Consider the following 13,508-nt stretch of genomic DNA (forward strand, 5'->3'; position numbering starts at 1 on the left):
CGTCCGGGCTGCCCCGGGAAGGGCATAATGAGGGGGAGGCCGGGACCCTAAGAGCGCTAACGGTCACCTGCAGGCCCCAGGCCGGGGTGGGAGTGCTGCGAGGCGCGGACAGAAGACAGAAAGTTCTCTCGGCTGTGCATACCCCTGAGAAAGGTCCCTCTGCTGCAGCACAGAGAGAGCAAGCTATTAATTGGCAGCTGGGCGGGGTGGGGGGGAAAGTGGAAGAGAAGGCTGGGAATCGCGCTCCTGTAGGGGGCGTCGCCTTTCCCTAGTGCCTGCGCCGCTGCAGTACCTGGCTTCGCTGCTTTTAGCAATACCAGGGCAGCAAGGTGGAGGAGGCGGGAAAGGAACCCAGAGTCACCCACGCGCTAGGGAAGCCCCCAGCTACCCACAGCCCCGCCCTCTTCCCAATCTCAGAAGAGCTCTTATTTATTGATCGCTGGGGCTGCATTTTTCCCCCCTTTGGCAATTCCAGGGCTCCTACTTCATTCTCCCCCACCCCCGCTGCAAGCCCCACCCCGCCTCCCCTGCGTGGTCTCCCTACTTCGGGGGGCGGGCGGGAAAACCTCCCGAAGGTGTTCTGAAAAGACCTCAGGACGCATTCCCTCGGGTTTGAGCAAAAGGAAAACACAGATGGATGCTGACAGTAGGACTAAAATCTGGATTCGGAAGAACGTTCCCCAAATGCAGTCTGCTTATCAAATCCATCGCCTTTTTAAAAAAAAAAAAAAAAATCTTCCAGTGCGTGGCTTTTGTTTTTACCTCTCCTCCGTGTGTATTTGCATAACCTGCTCCATAAAGCTCTTCAATAAGAACTCGTCTTGTCCCTGCTTGGAGCTCCAACTCCTGGGTCTTCTCGGATTCTGAGGGTGGGGGGACTACCTGTGGGGGGCCTCGCCCAGCCTGGCCGGGGGTGGGGGTGGGGCCGGGATCCGCCCAGCCCAGAGTCTGGCAATACCGAAGCTCCACACGTTTGCAGGCAGATGGTTAAGTTCCCCCAGGTTCGTGCCAGGTTTCAACGTCATGCTGTGATTTTGTTCTTCTGGAACGGGATGAGTGTTGCTTCTCGGAGCAGCCCTATTAGGACAGAAAGAAAATCCTCTAAATAAGCGGAACCAGGCATCAGGAGGGAAAGTTCTCTAAATGCACTTTAATACGAGCCGGGTATTGTGTGGAATTCAGCGCCCATCACCGTTTAGCCGGAGAGTTATGGCAGTGATTGGGGATGAATAGAGGAACATAATGGATACATGTGGCGTTTGCTCATTATATTCAAGTTAGCCCAACTCCGCTGTGGAAACTGTTCAACTTTCTCTCCCCTTAGCTTGTCACAGTGAAATAATACAGACATTGGGGCCTCCAATGGGATCGCCTGCCATGCCATTCTATTTCCACTGCTAACGAGGGCTTCATAAGCCTTTGATACAGTCTGATCTTTGAAATCTTTCCAAATCTCCTCAAGCTTATGCTAAATCCTATTTGGAACTTTTTTTTTTTCCTGGCCTGCTAGCGGCCCAGGGCTTAAGAAAGCCATTTGGACAGTGACATGCATACTAACACATCGCAGAGCTCTTTTCTGAAAGGGAAGTGGCAGCCCTGATCGCCGAGGCTCACACGAGCAAATCACAATTTGGCGGACGCAATTTTGAATAGAATCAATTTCCCCTCGTCTTTGGGATTTCCTAAATCGACAAGGTACTGCCGAGCGCCTTGGGAAGCTGGGAGAGAAGGCTGTATAGGAAGACCTCACTGGGCTGAGCAAGTCGGTGGAGAAAAAGGCGAGGATCGTAAACTTCGAAGGTACAAAAGGCAAAAAAAAAAAAAAAAAAAAAAAGTGGGCGGGGTGGGGGGTGGTCCCGAGCTACTGGGGCGAAACCCCAGCGTGTTTGCTCTCAGCTGGAAAAGTGGGCTCCGGACGGACACAATTAACAAAACCATCCACTGCTTTGACTCTGGGCGACCTGTGCCAACTCCTCTGTATTCAGGGCGTTGACAGGAAAGGAGGAAATTAAAAAAAAAAAAAAAAAGGCGAAAGGAGTTAAAGAAACAAAGAAAAGATTCCCTAATTTTCCTTTCTTGTTTTCCCCTCTAAGCCTTTCCACATTAAAGGGATTGTCAGAGGCTGGCGTAGGAGCGGCGCGAGGGCGAAGCTGCCATTGGCTGCCCGGCTCTGCCGATTTGCATATCGGCTGCTATAAAAGCGGAGGCGGCGCGCGGCGGCGCAGCTCCAGCCGCGGGAGGGAAGGGAGCGGTGCTCGGCGGGGGCGGGTCGGCGCGTCCCCGGAGCCCGCCGGGACCTCGCGCTGCAGCCCGCAGACCTCCCTCACGGGGCTCGCCGAGAGCGTGCTCCTAGGAGCCTGCGACTCACCCCGGGACCCGCGAACCAGGGAGGAATCATCGCTCAGCGCCTTGGACTAGCACTCGGGGCTGGCGGCATGGGTCCAGCGGGGCGCGGGGGCAGCCCCTGCCTTCTCCCTTTACAGCTCTTCAGCCTCTGCTGGGTGCTCTCGGTGGCCCAGAGCAAGACAGTGCGATACAGCACCTTCGAGGAGGACGCCCCCGGCACGGTCATCGGGACCCTGGCCGAGGACCTGCATATGAAAGTGTCCGGAGACGCCAGCTTCCGCCTGATGAAGCAGTTCAACAGCTCGCTGCTCCGGGTGCGCGAGGGCGACGGGCAGCTGACCGTCGGGGACGCGGGCCTGGACCGCGAGCGGCTGTGCGGCCAAGCGCCACAGTGCGTGCTGGCCTTCGACGTGGTCAGCTTCTCCCAGGAGCAGTTCCGGCTGGTGCACGTGGAGGTGGAGGTGAGGGACATCAACGACCACGCGCCGCGCTTCCCCCGGGCCCAGATCCCCGTGGAGGTGTCGGAGGGCGCGGCCGTGGGCACGCGCATCCCCCTGGAGGTGCCGGTGGACGAGGACGTGGGGGCCAACGGACTGCAGAGCGTGCGCCTGGCCGAGCCTCACAGCCCCTTCCGCGTGGAACTGCAGACGCGCGCGGACGGCGCCCAGTGCGCGGACCTGGTGCTGCTTCAGGAGCTGGACCGCGAGAGCCAGGCCGCCTACAGCCTGGAGCTGGTGGCCCAGGACGGCGGCCGCCCGCCGCGCTCCGCCACGGCCGCCCTCAGCGTGCGGGTGCTGGACGCCAACGACCACAGCCCGGCCTTCCCGCAGGGCGCCGTGGCCGAAGTGGAGCTGGCGGAGGACGCGCCCGTGGGCTCGCTGCTGCTCGACCTGGACGCGGCGGACCCCGACGAGGGCCCCAACGGCGACGTGGTGTTCGCCTTCGGGGCCCGCACCCCGCCCGAGGCGCGCCGCCTCTTCCGCCTGGACCCGCGCTCCGGCCGCCTCACCCTGGCAGGACCCGTGGACTACGAGCGCCAGGACACCTACGAGCTGGACGTGCGCGCCCAGGACCGCGGCCCCGGGCCCCGGGCCTCCACCTGCAAGGTCATCGTGCGCATCCGCGACGTCAACGACAACGCTCCGGACATCACCATCACCCCGCTGGCCGCCCCGGGCGCACCTGCCGCCTCTCCCTTCGCCGCGGCCGCCGCCGCCGCCGCCGCCGCTCTCGGGGGTGCGGACGCGACCTCGCCCACCGGGCCCGGGACGCCGGAGGCGGGCGCCGTCTCCCTGGTGCCAGAGGGGGCGGCGCGCGAGAGCCTGGTGGCGCTGGTCAGCACCTCGGACAGGGACTCGGGCGCCAACGGGCAGGTGCGCTGCGCCCTCTACGGGCACGAGCACTTCCGGCTGCAGCCGGCCTACGCGGGCAGCTACCTGGTGGTGACCGCGGCGTCGCTGGACCGCGAGCGCATCGCCGAGTACAACCTGACGCTGGTGGCCGAGGACCGCGGCGCGCCCCCGCTACGCACCGTGCGGCCCTACACCGTGCGCGTGGGCGACGAGAACGACAACGCGCCGCTCTTCACGCGGCCGGTCTACGAGGTGTCGGTGCGTGAGAACAACCCGCCCGGCGCCTACCTGGCCACGGTGGCCGCGCGGGACCCGGACCTGGGCCGCCACGGCCAGGTCACCTACCGGCTGCTGGAGGCAGAAGTGGGCCGCGCCGGGGGCTCGGTGTCCACCTACGTGTCGGTGGACCCGGCCACCGGGGCCATCTACGCGCTGCGCAGCTTCGACTATGAGACGCTGCGCCAGCTCGACGTGCGCATCCAGGCGAGCGACGGAGGCTCCCCGCAGCTCTCCAGCAGCGCCCTGGTGCAGGTGCGGGTGCTGGACCAGAACGACCACGCACCGGTCCTGGTGCACCCGGCGCCGGCCAACGGGACCCTGGAAGTGGCGGTCCCCGGGCGCACGGCGAGGGACACGGCCGTGGCGCGCGTGCAGGCTCGGGACGCGGACGACGGTGCCAACGGGGAGCTGGCGTTCGAGCTGCTGCAGCAGGAGCCGCGAGAAGCCTTCGCCATCGGCCGCCGCACGGGGGAGATCGTGCTCACAGGCGACCTCTCGCAGGAGCCGCCGGGCCGCGCGTTCCGGGCGCTGCTGGTCGTGTCCGACGGCGGCCGCCCCCCGCTCTCCACCACCGCCACCGTCAGCTTCGTGGTGACCGCGGGCGGCGGGCGCGGGCCGGGGGCGCCCGCCAGCGCGGGGGGCCCGGAGCGATCTCGCCCGCCTGGCTCGCGGCTCGCGGCGTCGGGGCCGGCGCTGCAGTGGGACACGCCGCTGATCGTCATCATCGTGCTGGCCGGGAGCTGTACGCTGCTGCTGGCCGCCATCATCGCCATCGCCACCACCTGCAACCGCCGCAAGAAGGAGGTGCGCAAAGGGGGGGCCCGCCGGGAAGAGCGGCCCGGGGCGGCGGGCGGCGGAGCCTCGGCTCCCGGCTCCCCGGAGGAGGCTGCCCGGGGAGCCGGGCCCAGGCCCAACATGTTCGACGTGCTCACCTTCCCTGGCAGCGGCAAAGCGCCCTTTGGCAGCCCCGCGGCCGACCCGCCCCCGCCCGCGGTCGCCGCGGCCGAAGTGCCGGGCTCGGAGGGCGGCAGCGCCACCGGGGAAAGCTCCTGTCACTTCGAGGGGCAGCAGCGGCTCCGCGGCGCGCACGCCGAGGTGAGGCCTTCCTTCGGCCGGGCGCCCCCCTCCGCGCTCCGCGGACAGGCTGGGGGACGGGACTGGAGGGGCCTGGGTGTGCCTGCGCCGGAGATGCCTAACCTGTCGCACCTGTCTTGTTTGTTTCTTGTCCAACCCCCACCTCCCCTCCTCTCCCCCTCCCGCTCCGCATCCCCCATCCCTTGCTGCAGCCCTACGGCGCCTCGCCCGGCTTCGGAAAGGAGCCGGCGCCCCCTGTGGCGGTCTGGAAAGGACACTCCTTCAACACCATCTCGGGCCGGGAAGCGGAGAAGTTCAGCGGCAAAGACAGCGGTAAAGGGGACAGCGACTTCAACGACAGCGATTCCGACATCAGCGGGGACGCTCTGAAAAAGGATCTCATCAACCACATGCAGAGCGGTGAGGGCTCTTCTTTCCTGCCAAGTTCAGCTCTCCTCGTCTCCCTCCCTTGCCGCCCTCCTGTCCATCTCCGTTCCCAGCCAACACCCCACCCCACCCCCCACCCCCACTTTTTCCAGTCCCCGAGATCGGCTGATTTCAAAATGCCACATCGAGGCAGCTCCACCACTTGAATAAAGAACACTCCCATCCTGTTTAGGTGCAGGCAGGGGTGATGCTCTAGCTACCTGAGGAGGACAGTTCTGCCCCTCGGGGTTTTCACTTGCTTCCGGCAAAAGGAGCTGAGCCGACTTCACCAGAAGGTGGCTGTATAGGAAGCGGTGTTTCGAATCCTGAATCCCCGCGTTCACCCTCATCCTGCTTGCTTTTCTTTTCAGCCCCGCCCTGACCCTGCCTGACGTTCTGAAGAGGGAGGCGTAGCTGTGTGCCATCTCAGTAATAATCACCAGGCTCTCTCCCTTTCTCTTTTATGCTAGGACTGTGGGCGTGTACCGCCGAGTGTAAGATCCTGGGCCACTCTGACCGCTGCTGGAGCCCGTCATGCGGAGGGCCCAACACGCATCCCCCACCTCACCCGCCAGCCCAGATGTCTACCTTCTGTAAGAGCACGTCCCTGCCTCGGGATCCTCTGCGCAGGGACAATTACTACCAGGCCCAGCTGCCCAAGACGGTGGGGCTGCAGAGCGTCTATGAGAAAGTGCTGCATAGGGACTACGACAGGACAGTCACTCTGCTCTCCCCTCCCCGTCCGGGGAGGCTCCCAGACTTGCAGGAGATCGGGGTACCCCTCTATCAGTCCCCCCCTGGCAGGTACCTGTCCCCAAAGAAGGAAGCCAATGAAAATGTGTAATCCCACGCTGCATGTGTTCACAACATATACAGGTCACTCCGAGAAGCCCCTAAGTTATTGACTGGTTTCAGTGTTGTACATATAAATATGCAAGATGTGCCTTAAAATGAAGCTGTTGGAAGCTATTTCCAATCACATTGGTACTGTTTGGTATTTGCAAACAAAAATGTAGTTAATGTAATTTTTATGAAATGTGTGCAGTATTTAATTTTTATCATGCTATTGACTTTAATTTCACTTGCAGCTTGCCATTTTCTTAGTGTTTTTAACCTGTACATTGTGTAATGTAATGTTTGTATATAATGAAATTTTGTTATATTTTTATATAATAAAAGCTAAAGTGGAAGTTATTGCCAAAGGAACTGTCTGTAAGACAAAAAAAAAAAATGTGGGAATTACTTAAAATGGAAATTTATCTTTCACCTGAAACAACCTAGTGTTTGAGAATTTTTGCCTTGCCAAGTATACCTTGTATATCTTGCGTCTGTGGTAGATTCCAAGTTCAATGTTATTTAATTACTTTTGGTTTTCTGTAAACCAAACCGTGTCACTTATAAGCACAGTAATAAAGGATTTGTCATGTGTTTGAAGAATCTGCTAATTGCTTTCCATGAAGCTGCCTACAGTTAGACATTCACAAATAATCTGAGTGCCAGAATTAAACCTTCTTTCAAGTGCTAATTCTTTGGGCATTGTTAATATTCACAGCAATATTAAACTTTCAAGTATTGGAAAGCCTCATCTGAGTATTAAAAATACTTTATTTTGGAAATCATGTGCATTTCTATTTACATCAGGCACTCTATAAAAATTTTTGTTCTCATTTATTCACTCAACGGATATTTATGGAGCATCTACAAAAAGTAGAGGGAGCTGTTTGGGCTGTTCATTCACCAATCAAACGTCTGTTGAGTTTTTACTAACTGCAATAACTCCCCTAAGAGCTGGGGTTCGAGGTTAAGGAGACATAGTCTCAAGGAGCTCTTAGCATATTAGGATGTTAATAGTAAAAATACGCTCAAATGTATGGGTGAAATGACGTACTTGGGATTTGCTTTAAAATATTCTAGGAGAAAACTCGGGGCTATATGAAGCAAGACTGATAAAATATTGATCCTTGTCAATGCTGGGTACCTGTGGAGGTAGGGGGTTAATTATACCCACCTATTTGTGTGTCTGTGTGAACTTAATGTTTGCTATGGAAGGTTTTTAAAAGACACTCAAAAGACCTATGTCTATGTCTTATACTCCATTCATTTCATTTGAAATTAAAATGATAATAATGAAGGCTCACATTTACTGAGCAAGCTTTAATATGAGCCAAGATCCTCACAAAGCCCTCCGCAGGAATTATCTCATTTAAGCCTCAAACTTCCCCCCATGAGATTTACAAATGAGAAAACTAGGGCACAGCAAGGGTAGGTAAAATGCCCAAAGTCATACAGCTAGTCAATGGCCAGAATGAGGTTCAAACCCAGATTATTCAAGTCAAGAAAATAAAATGAAGCAACAAGAAGGTTTTTGTTTTGTTTTGTTTAACTTGAAAGAAACACAGAGGTGAATAAGTCCCGATGCATTGCCTTTGCTGCCTGATTATTGTTTAGCCCTTTATATTTGTGAAGTGCCTGTGTCCCTTTATTACTAATTATAGAGTGTGAGGCACTGTAGTGAATAGAGGAGCCCTCAAAGCTGCCTGTTGAAGTCATAATTGAAACCAGTGGTGGCTCCAAGCTGAACAGCAGGGTGGGCACACACAAGTGCTTTGCCACCCACGGCCTGCACAGAGTTCAGTGGTTTCTGCAGGGAGCTGAGCTGAGCATGCGCCTGACAAGCTTGAACTCCCCAGACTTTGGGTTCTCAAAAAAAAAAAAAAAAATTGTGGATATGACTAGGTTACCAGACAGCTCCAGAGCCATGATGACCAGCCCCCAGCAGAGAGACCCCTAGGGAGAATGCCCATTCTGACATCTAAATCTTTATTCTTGAGCTTGTCCCATCAAATGCAGAGTGAATAACGAAGCAAAATAAAGAATGAATAATCCCACGCTGCAGTCTAAAAGCATCCAATCTCTGAATATGTTTGCCTGCTTATGCCCTTCAAAAGTAAAATAATGTCATTGTCATTACTTTATTTTGCAGCTACAAACTATTTCATTACCCCCAAAAAATCAGTTGTCAAAACCTCTATGATGTCACTGTCATATTTTTCCCTTAGAGTAATGACCATTAGAAACCTTATTTTTGCTTGGAACTTAAAAAAAATCAGATATACAATTCAGTCCTTAAAATTGTTTAAACAAAAAAGGAAGGGAGGGATCCCTGGGTGGTGCAGCGGTTTAGCGCCTGCCTTTGGCCCAGGGCGTGATCCTGGAGACCCGGGATCAAATCCCACGTCGGGCTCCCAGTGCATGGAGCCTGCTTCTCCCTCTGCCTGTGTCTCTGCCTCTCTCTCTCTCTCTCTCTCTCTCTCTCTCTCTCTGTGTGTGACTATCATAAATAAATAAAAATTTAAAAAAAAAAAAAAGGAAGGGAAGGAGAAGGAGTAGGTCTTTAAGGGCCAACAGCAGGAACTCTCGGAGAAATGGGAGTTGGATAAAAGAAGCTTTATGCTTTTTTCTAGAAATGTTGACTTTCAAGCACAGTCCTAAGAAAATGTGCTGCTTTATTAAATTAAATGAACAGAGTACTTCAGTCAATGCCTAGCCCATGGTAACACTTGCTACATTCCATCTTCCTCTTTCCTTACCTTTTTTGAAAGCCAGTCTCTATCATAACTATCAGTGCAGTCCCACCACTAAGGAAGATGACAGATTCAGGATGTCTGGCCTTGTCCTGCTACTGGTTTGCTTCCTCTACTTCTCCCACTTTCAATGTGTAATCCAGAAGCTCGAGTATACTCGAGAGTATACAAACAAGTACAGCTAAAGTAAACATCACAGGCCAGTTCACAAACCTTAGAGATCTGTGACCGTCCCACCAACACCTGGGTTTTTGGAGGTGGAGGCCAACAACCCTCGGGCAGTTTGGCAGTGAGCGCTGGGACATGGGAAAGCCCTTGGGAATGTAGGAGTTCACCTTGAAGGAGAAAGCTTAAGCCAGACTTTACCTATTTCATATTTTTATATCTAGCCCCATTGACTTGAATGTCCTACACTTCCTATAATAAAATATCCATCAAAGAAACCACTTCAGAAAATTAAAATGTAAGTGGTTTCCACATCTATTGAAAAATGCATTCTGAAATAGAGTGAAAACAGGATGCATATCTTCAATACAAATATATATGCACGTGGAGAGAAAAAAATATATATAATCAGGATGAGTTCCATGCCATAATTAGCTAACTATCTGGCTTATCTCACTTGGCACATATAAGGTTTTATCATCTAAAAATTCCATTTTCGAAAACAAGCATATTCGCTTTAGTATCGAATTCAGTAACAACAGGATAATTGGAATGCTGTAAGTTTTAAGAGCAAACTGAAGCAAGGTAATACAATGCTCGATGGGGCACTGTGCTTTCCAACAACTCAGAAGGGCTTTGAAAATGCTGTCTAGTTTTCAACAGCTATGCAATAACTCAAGGGAGTATCTATTATTCTCTTTCTTCAGAGGAAAATAATCTGCAATGGAATTCACCAACAGGTTCAAAGTCACCTAATAAGAGAACAGCAGGTAGAAAGAGACACTGGGCTGTTTTAAAAGCTATCACTTAAACCACCAGATTAAATGTGCCTTTTCCCCCCGGTGGGCAAAAGTCCTTTTAAAAAAAAAAAAAAAGTATTTATTTATTCATGAGAGGCAGAGAGAGAGAGAGAGAGTGAGGCAGAGACACAGGCAGAGGGAAAAGCAGGCTCCATGCAGGGATCCCGACATGGGACTCGATCCTGGAGACCCAGGATCGGGCCCTGGGCTGAAGGCGGCTCTCAACTGCTGAGCCACCCGGGCTGCCCGCAAAAGTCTTTACTCATTATCAGAGTACAGGATTTGCTCCCACAAAACTTGTAAAAGACATGTCAACATGTCAGAGTGAAACCCACATAGTTTAATGTGAATTAGGGAAATTCCATTTGCCTACCCACTATGGTATGCGGCTATATTGTGGGCACTTTGGGCTCAGTGTGTCCAAATGAAAATCATCCTCCTCCTTTCCCGGCCACCATTACCACCCCCCCCCAAAAAAAACACACACAGACTACCCCCGTGGCAATTGTTTTAAACTCAATAAATAGGACTGCAGTTTATAGATGAAACCCAAAATACACTTCATTTGAAGACTCTACCCTATTTCTTTCCTCAACTCACCAAGATCTATCGATTCCGTTTTCTATATACCTTCTTCACTGTTCCCTCACTCCACTGCAGCAGATAGGATGCTCTATCCAAGTCCCCACTTTGAATCCACCTGAGCTTCAGAGGACACTTCGGGATACACTGTGATAACCTCTACTGCAAATGTCTGTCTCTGCTGCTTGGGACTTCCTGAGGGCTTGGGACCCCCAACACCGGTGGGGCCACAGAAGCTTATTCAGTCTGTGCACAGAGCTACCTGGAAGTACAGGATATATAAGATCTGTAGAGGCAACCCTCAGCCAATTAGAGATGAGTTTGGTGGCTAAACACCCCCAGCTTTCCAGTCTCTTGGAGTAACAGTTGTGTTAAAAAACAAAAAACAACAACAACAACAAAAAAAAAACAGAAGATTGTAGGGTGAGAGAGAAGCAGACTCTCCGCTAAGCAGGGAGCCCAATGCAGGGCTCGATCCCAGAACCCTAAGACTATGACCTGAGCTGAAGGCAGACTCTTAACCAACTGAGCCACCCAGGTGCCCCTGAAGGGACAGTTTGTGGAGTTGTGTTCTCCACAGTTCCCCTGAGAGCCTCAAGTGAATCTGCCTTCATCCCTTGTTGGCATTCCTCTCTCCCTACCTCACTTTTCTCAGCCACCTGTGCTTCCTGGGATCACCTCCTGCATAAATTTCCTGCACCCAATTCCCTGCTTCAGTGCCTTCTTTTAGGGGGACTGTCCAGATCAGGATGGCAGCATAAGAACAAGAACAGAGACACCATTTTTTCATGATTACTGTGCTCTATGCACCATACCAAGCACTTTACACTCAATCCTCACAACTTTTCTAGCTAAGTCCCCAAAAAGCCATCTTGCATATGGGGAGAGGTAAGGTGACTTGCCTTAGGTCACACAGCTAATCCCAGGAGGTATTGGGATTAAAACCGACTTCTGTCTAATACAGAACAAAAAATAGCACCTTATTCAAACTTTTATTATGTCATTCCTGGGTTCCAGTACAAATGTATCTGCTCTGCCCATCTCCCTCCACTCCAGCCTCCACGCTGCTTCCGTAAAGGCCTTTTCTAAACATCTGCTCTCTTCACTCTACTGATTAATACCTGCGTGGCTTCCCATCACCTTTAGGATAAAGTTTGCCGTGCTGTCCATGGCATCCCAGGCCCTTGGTGCTCTGGTCCCTTTCCTCTCTCCCTCCCCAGACTGGGTCCCCGCTGATACCCTTCCTCCCCACCAGCTGCCCTGCTATGCACATCTGGTGCTTGCTTCAGCCACAAGGATCTACTTATGTTTCCTCACTCCATCCTGGCCTTTCTGCCACGACTGGCTTTCCATTTCCTCACCCCTCCTCTCCACCTTCATCTTCTATGGTCCTTTCTTCTGATCCTTCAAGACTGCTCAAGAATCACTTCACCCCTTCTCCCAGCCACCAGCCAGACTGGGCATGGTGCATCTCCTGCGTGCTTCCTTAACACTTACTAAACTGAGGGCAATTGCAGCTCTGCATACCTATCTCCCCAGGTTGGCTCGGGAAATCAAGGACTGGCTGTGTCTTTCATCTCTCTATCTCCAGCACCTGGCTGGCTCATAATCAGGATTCAATAAAAAGCACTTGCTGAATGAAATGATTTACTGAGCCAAGCACAAAAGGTCATGGTTACACACCATAGCCAAGAGACTCTGCATCTACAAGTCAACATACCTCCCCACAAGGGGACTGTGCTAAATATGCCTCCAAATCAGACATGACCAACAGATTCAGCATCTCATCCACCCCAGCAGGCCTAGTGACTGCAGGAGTGCTGGAGGCCACAAAAATAGCACCAGCCGTGACCAGACACAAGCCTCCTTTCCTAATGAAGATCCAGTCTTCCCCATCACCCAGTATCAATGAAGCAGCATCTCTGAGACCCAACTCAGCCATTCCTAGAAGTGTGTAGGCACCATATATCTGGAGATCTGATGTGGTCTTGTTCCTTTTGGTATCTAAAGCAACATGGCCCAAACACAAACAATTGGCAAATCTACGCTTTGTTCTAGGCAAACACAGCAAACCACACAGTGGACGAAAGCATCTAGGTGTTTTCTATGCTAAATGTTGGATATTACACTCTAATTTTATTGAGACTTTTGTCTAGTTTGCTAATTTTTCTTCCTATCAGTTTTAGGAAAGGAGCTGTCAAGGAGGTGATGGTTTGCTTCTAATGAATGTCACTAGATCATCAGAGGAAGAACTGGGCTGTTGGCAGTAGTAGGTGAGTAGGTGGAGATGGAATCTCAATTTTATTCAGCAACTGACTTTCAGCCATCACTTAACCTCCTCATGATTCATTCGCTTATCAGCCAAAAGCCCTTAATCACCGGCCTCACCGAGGTCTGAGAATGAACTAATGAAGATGCTGAAATGCAGCAAGAATGCTAAGAGCTAGGTCAGCCATCCTCTCACACTAAAGGAATTCAATTTCACCATTCTGTCTCTCGAGTTCCTCCCTATGACTTTGGCGGGGCAATTTCCAGACTATATCTACATACAAAACCTAGGAAAGATCCCATTCTACAAAATTATATAGATTTTTCCAGGTACCCATATGGAACTTTAAATATATGCATAAATCCTTCAATTCCCCATGTAACTTTGGGTGATTGTTCCTGAGAAGCATAGCCTGAGATGGAGATTGTTGTGAAAATCACGTATTGAAAAAGTGCTCTCAGGAGAAGGGAAGAGAAGCCAGCATAAGTGGGTAGGAGAAGAAGGCTCTCCTGAGAAGGGAGCCATCATGAGCCTTTGACTACTCACAGCAGCTGGGAAGGAGTGTACAGGCTCCACGGGTGAGTGCATGTCTGTGGGATACCAACTCTAGTGGTGCTTCTCCAATCGGAAT

The 13,508-nt window shown here is 52.6% G+C and overlaps 1 protein-coding gene and 1 long non-coding RNA gene across 4 annotated transcripts; one reads left to right on the forward strand and one right to left on the reverse strand.

Moving 5' to 3' along the window:
- Nucleotides 1–646: 646 nt before the first annotated feature.
- On the reverse strand, nt 647–3,533 carry LOC144287974 (uncharacterized). The gene is made up of 2 exons (XR_013355903.1): nt 3,396–3,533; nt 647–1,077 (listed from the first exon to the last, which is right to left on the reverse strand). It is a non-coding gene; the product is annotated as an uncharacterized LOC144287974 (long non-coding RNA).
- On the forward strand, nt 2,205–6,914 carry LOC144287973 (protocadherin-8). 3 transcript variants are annotated; one of them, XR_013355902.1, is made up of 4 exons: nt 2,205–4,781; nt 4,922–5,072; nt 5,264–5,471; nt 5,948–6,086. XR_013355902.1 is itself a non-coding variant. In XM_077855485.1 (3 exons), exons 1-3 carry the CDS (start codon nt 2,436–2,438, stop codon nt 6,319–6,321), a joined length of 3,219 nt encoding a protein of 1,072 aa, XP_077711611.1. In that variant the 5' UTR covers nt 2,208–2,435; the 3' UTR covers nt 6,322–6,914. The 3 variants fall into 3 exon arrangements, 2 of the variants coding, with proteins under 2 accessions (XP_077711611.1, XP_077711612.1); XM_077855485.1 differs by having other exon boundaries at nt 2,208–5,072; nt 5,948–6,914; XM_077855486.1 differs by lacking the exon at nt 4,922–5,072 and having other exon boundaries at nt 2,208–4,781; nt 5,948–6,914.
- Nucleotides 6,915–13,508: the final 6,594 nt, after the last annotated feature.

Source organism: Canis aureus, chromosome 17 (genome assembly GCF_053574225.1).
Source record: "Canis aureus isolate CA01 chromosome 17, VMU_Caureus_v.1.0, whole genome shotgun sequence".
Taxonomy (NCBI): Eukaryota; Metazoa; Chordata; class Mammalia; order Carnivora; family Canidae; genus Canis; species Canis aureus.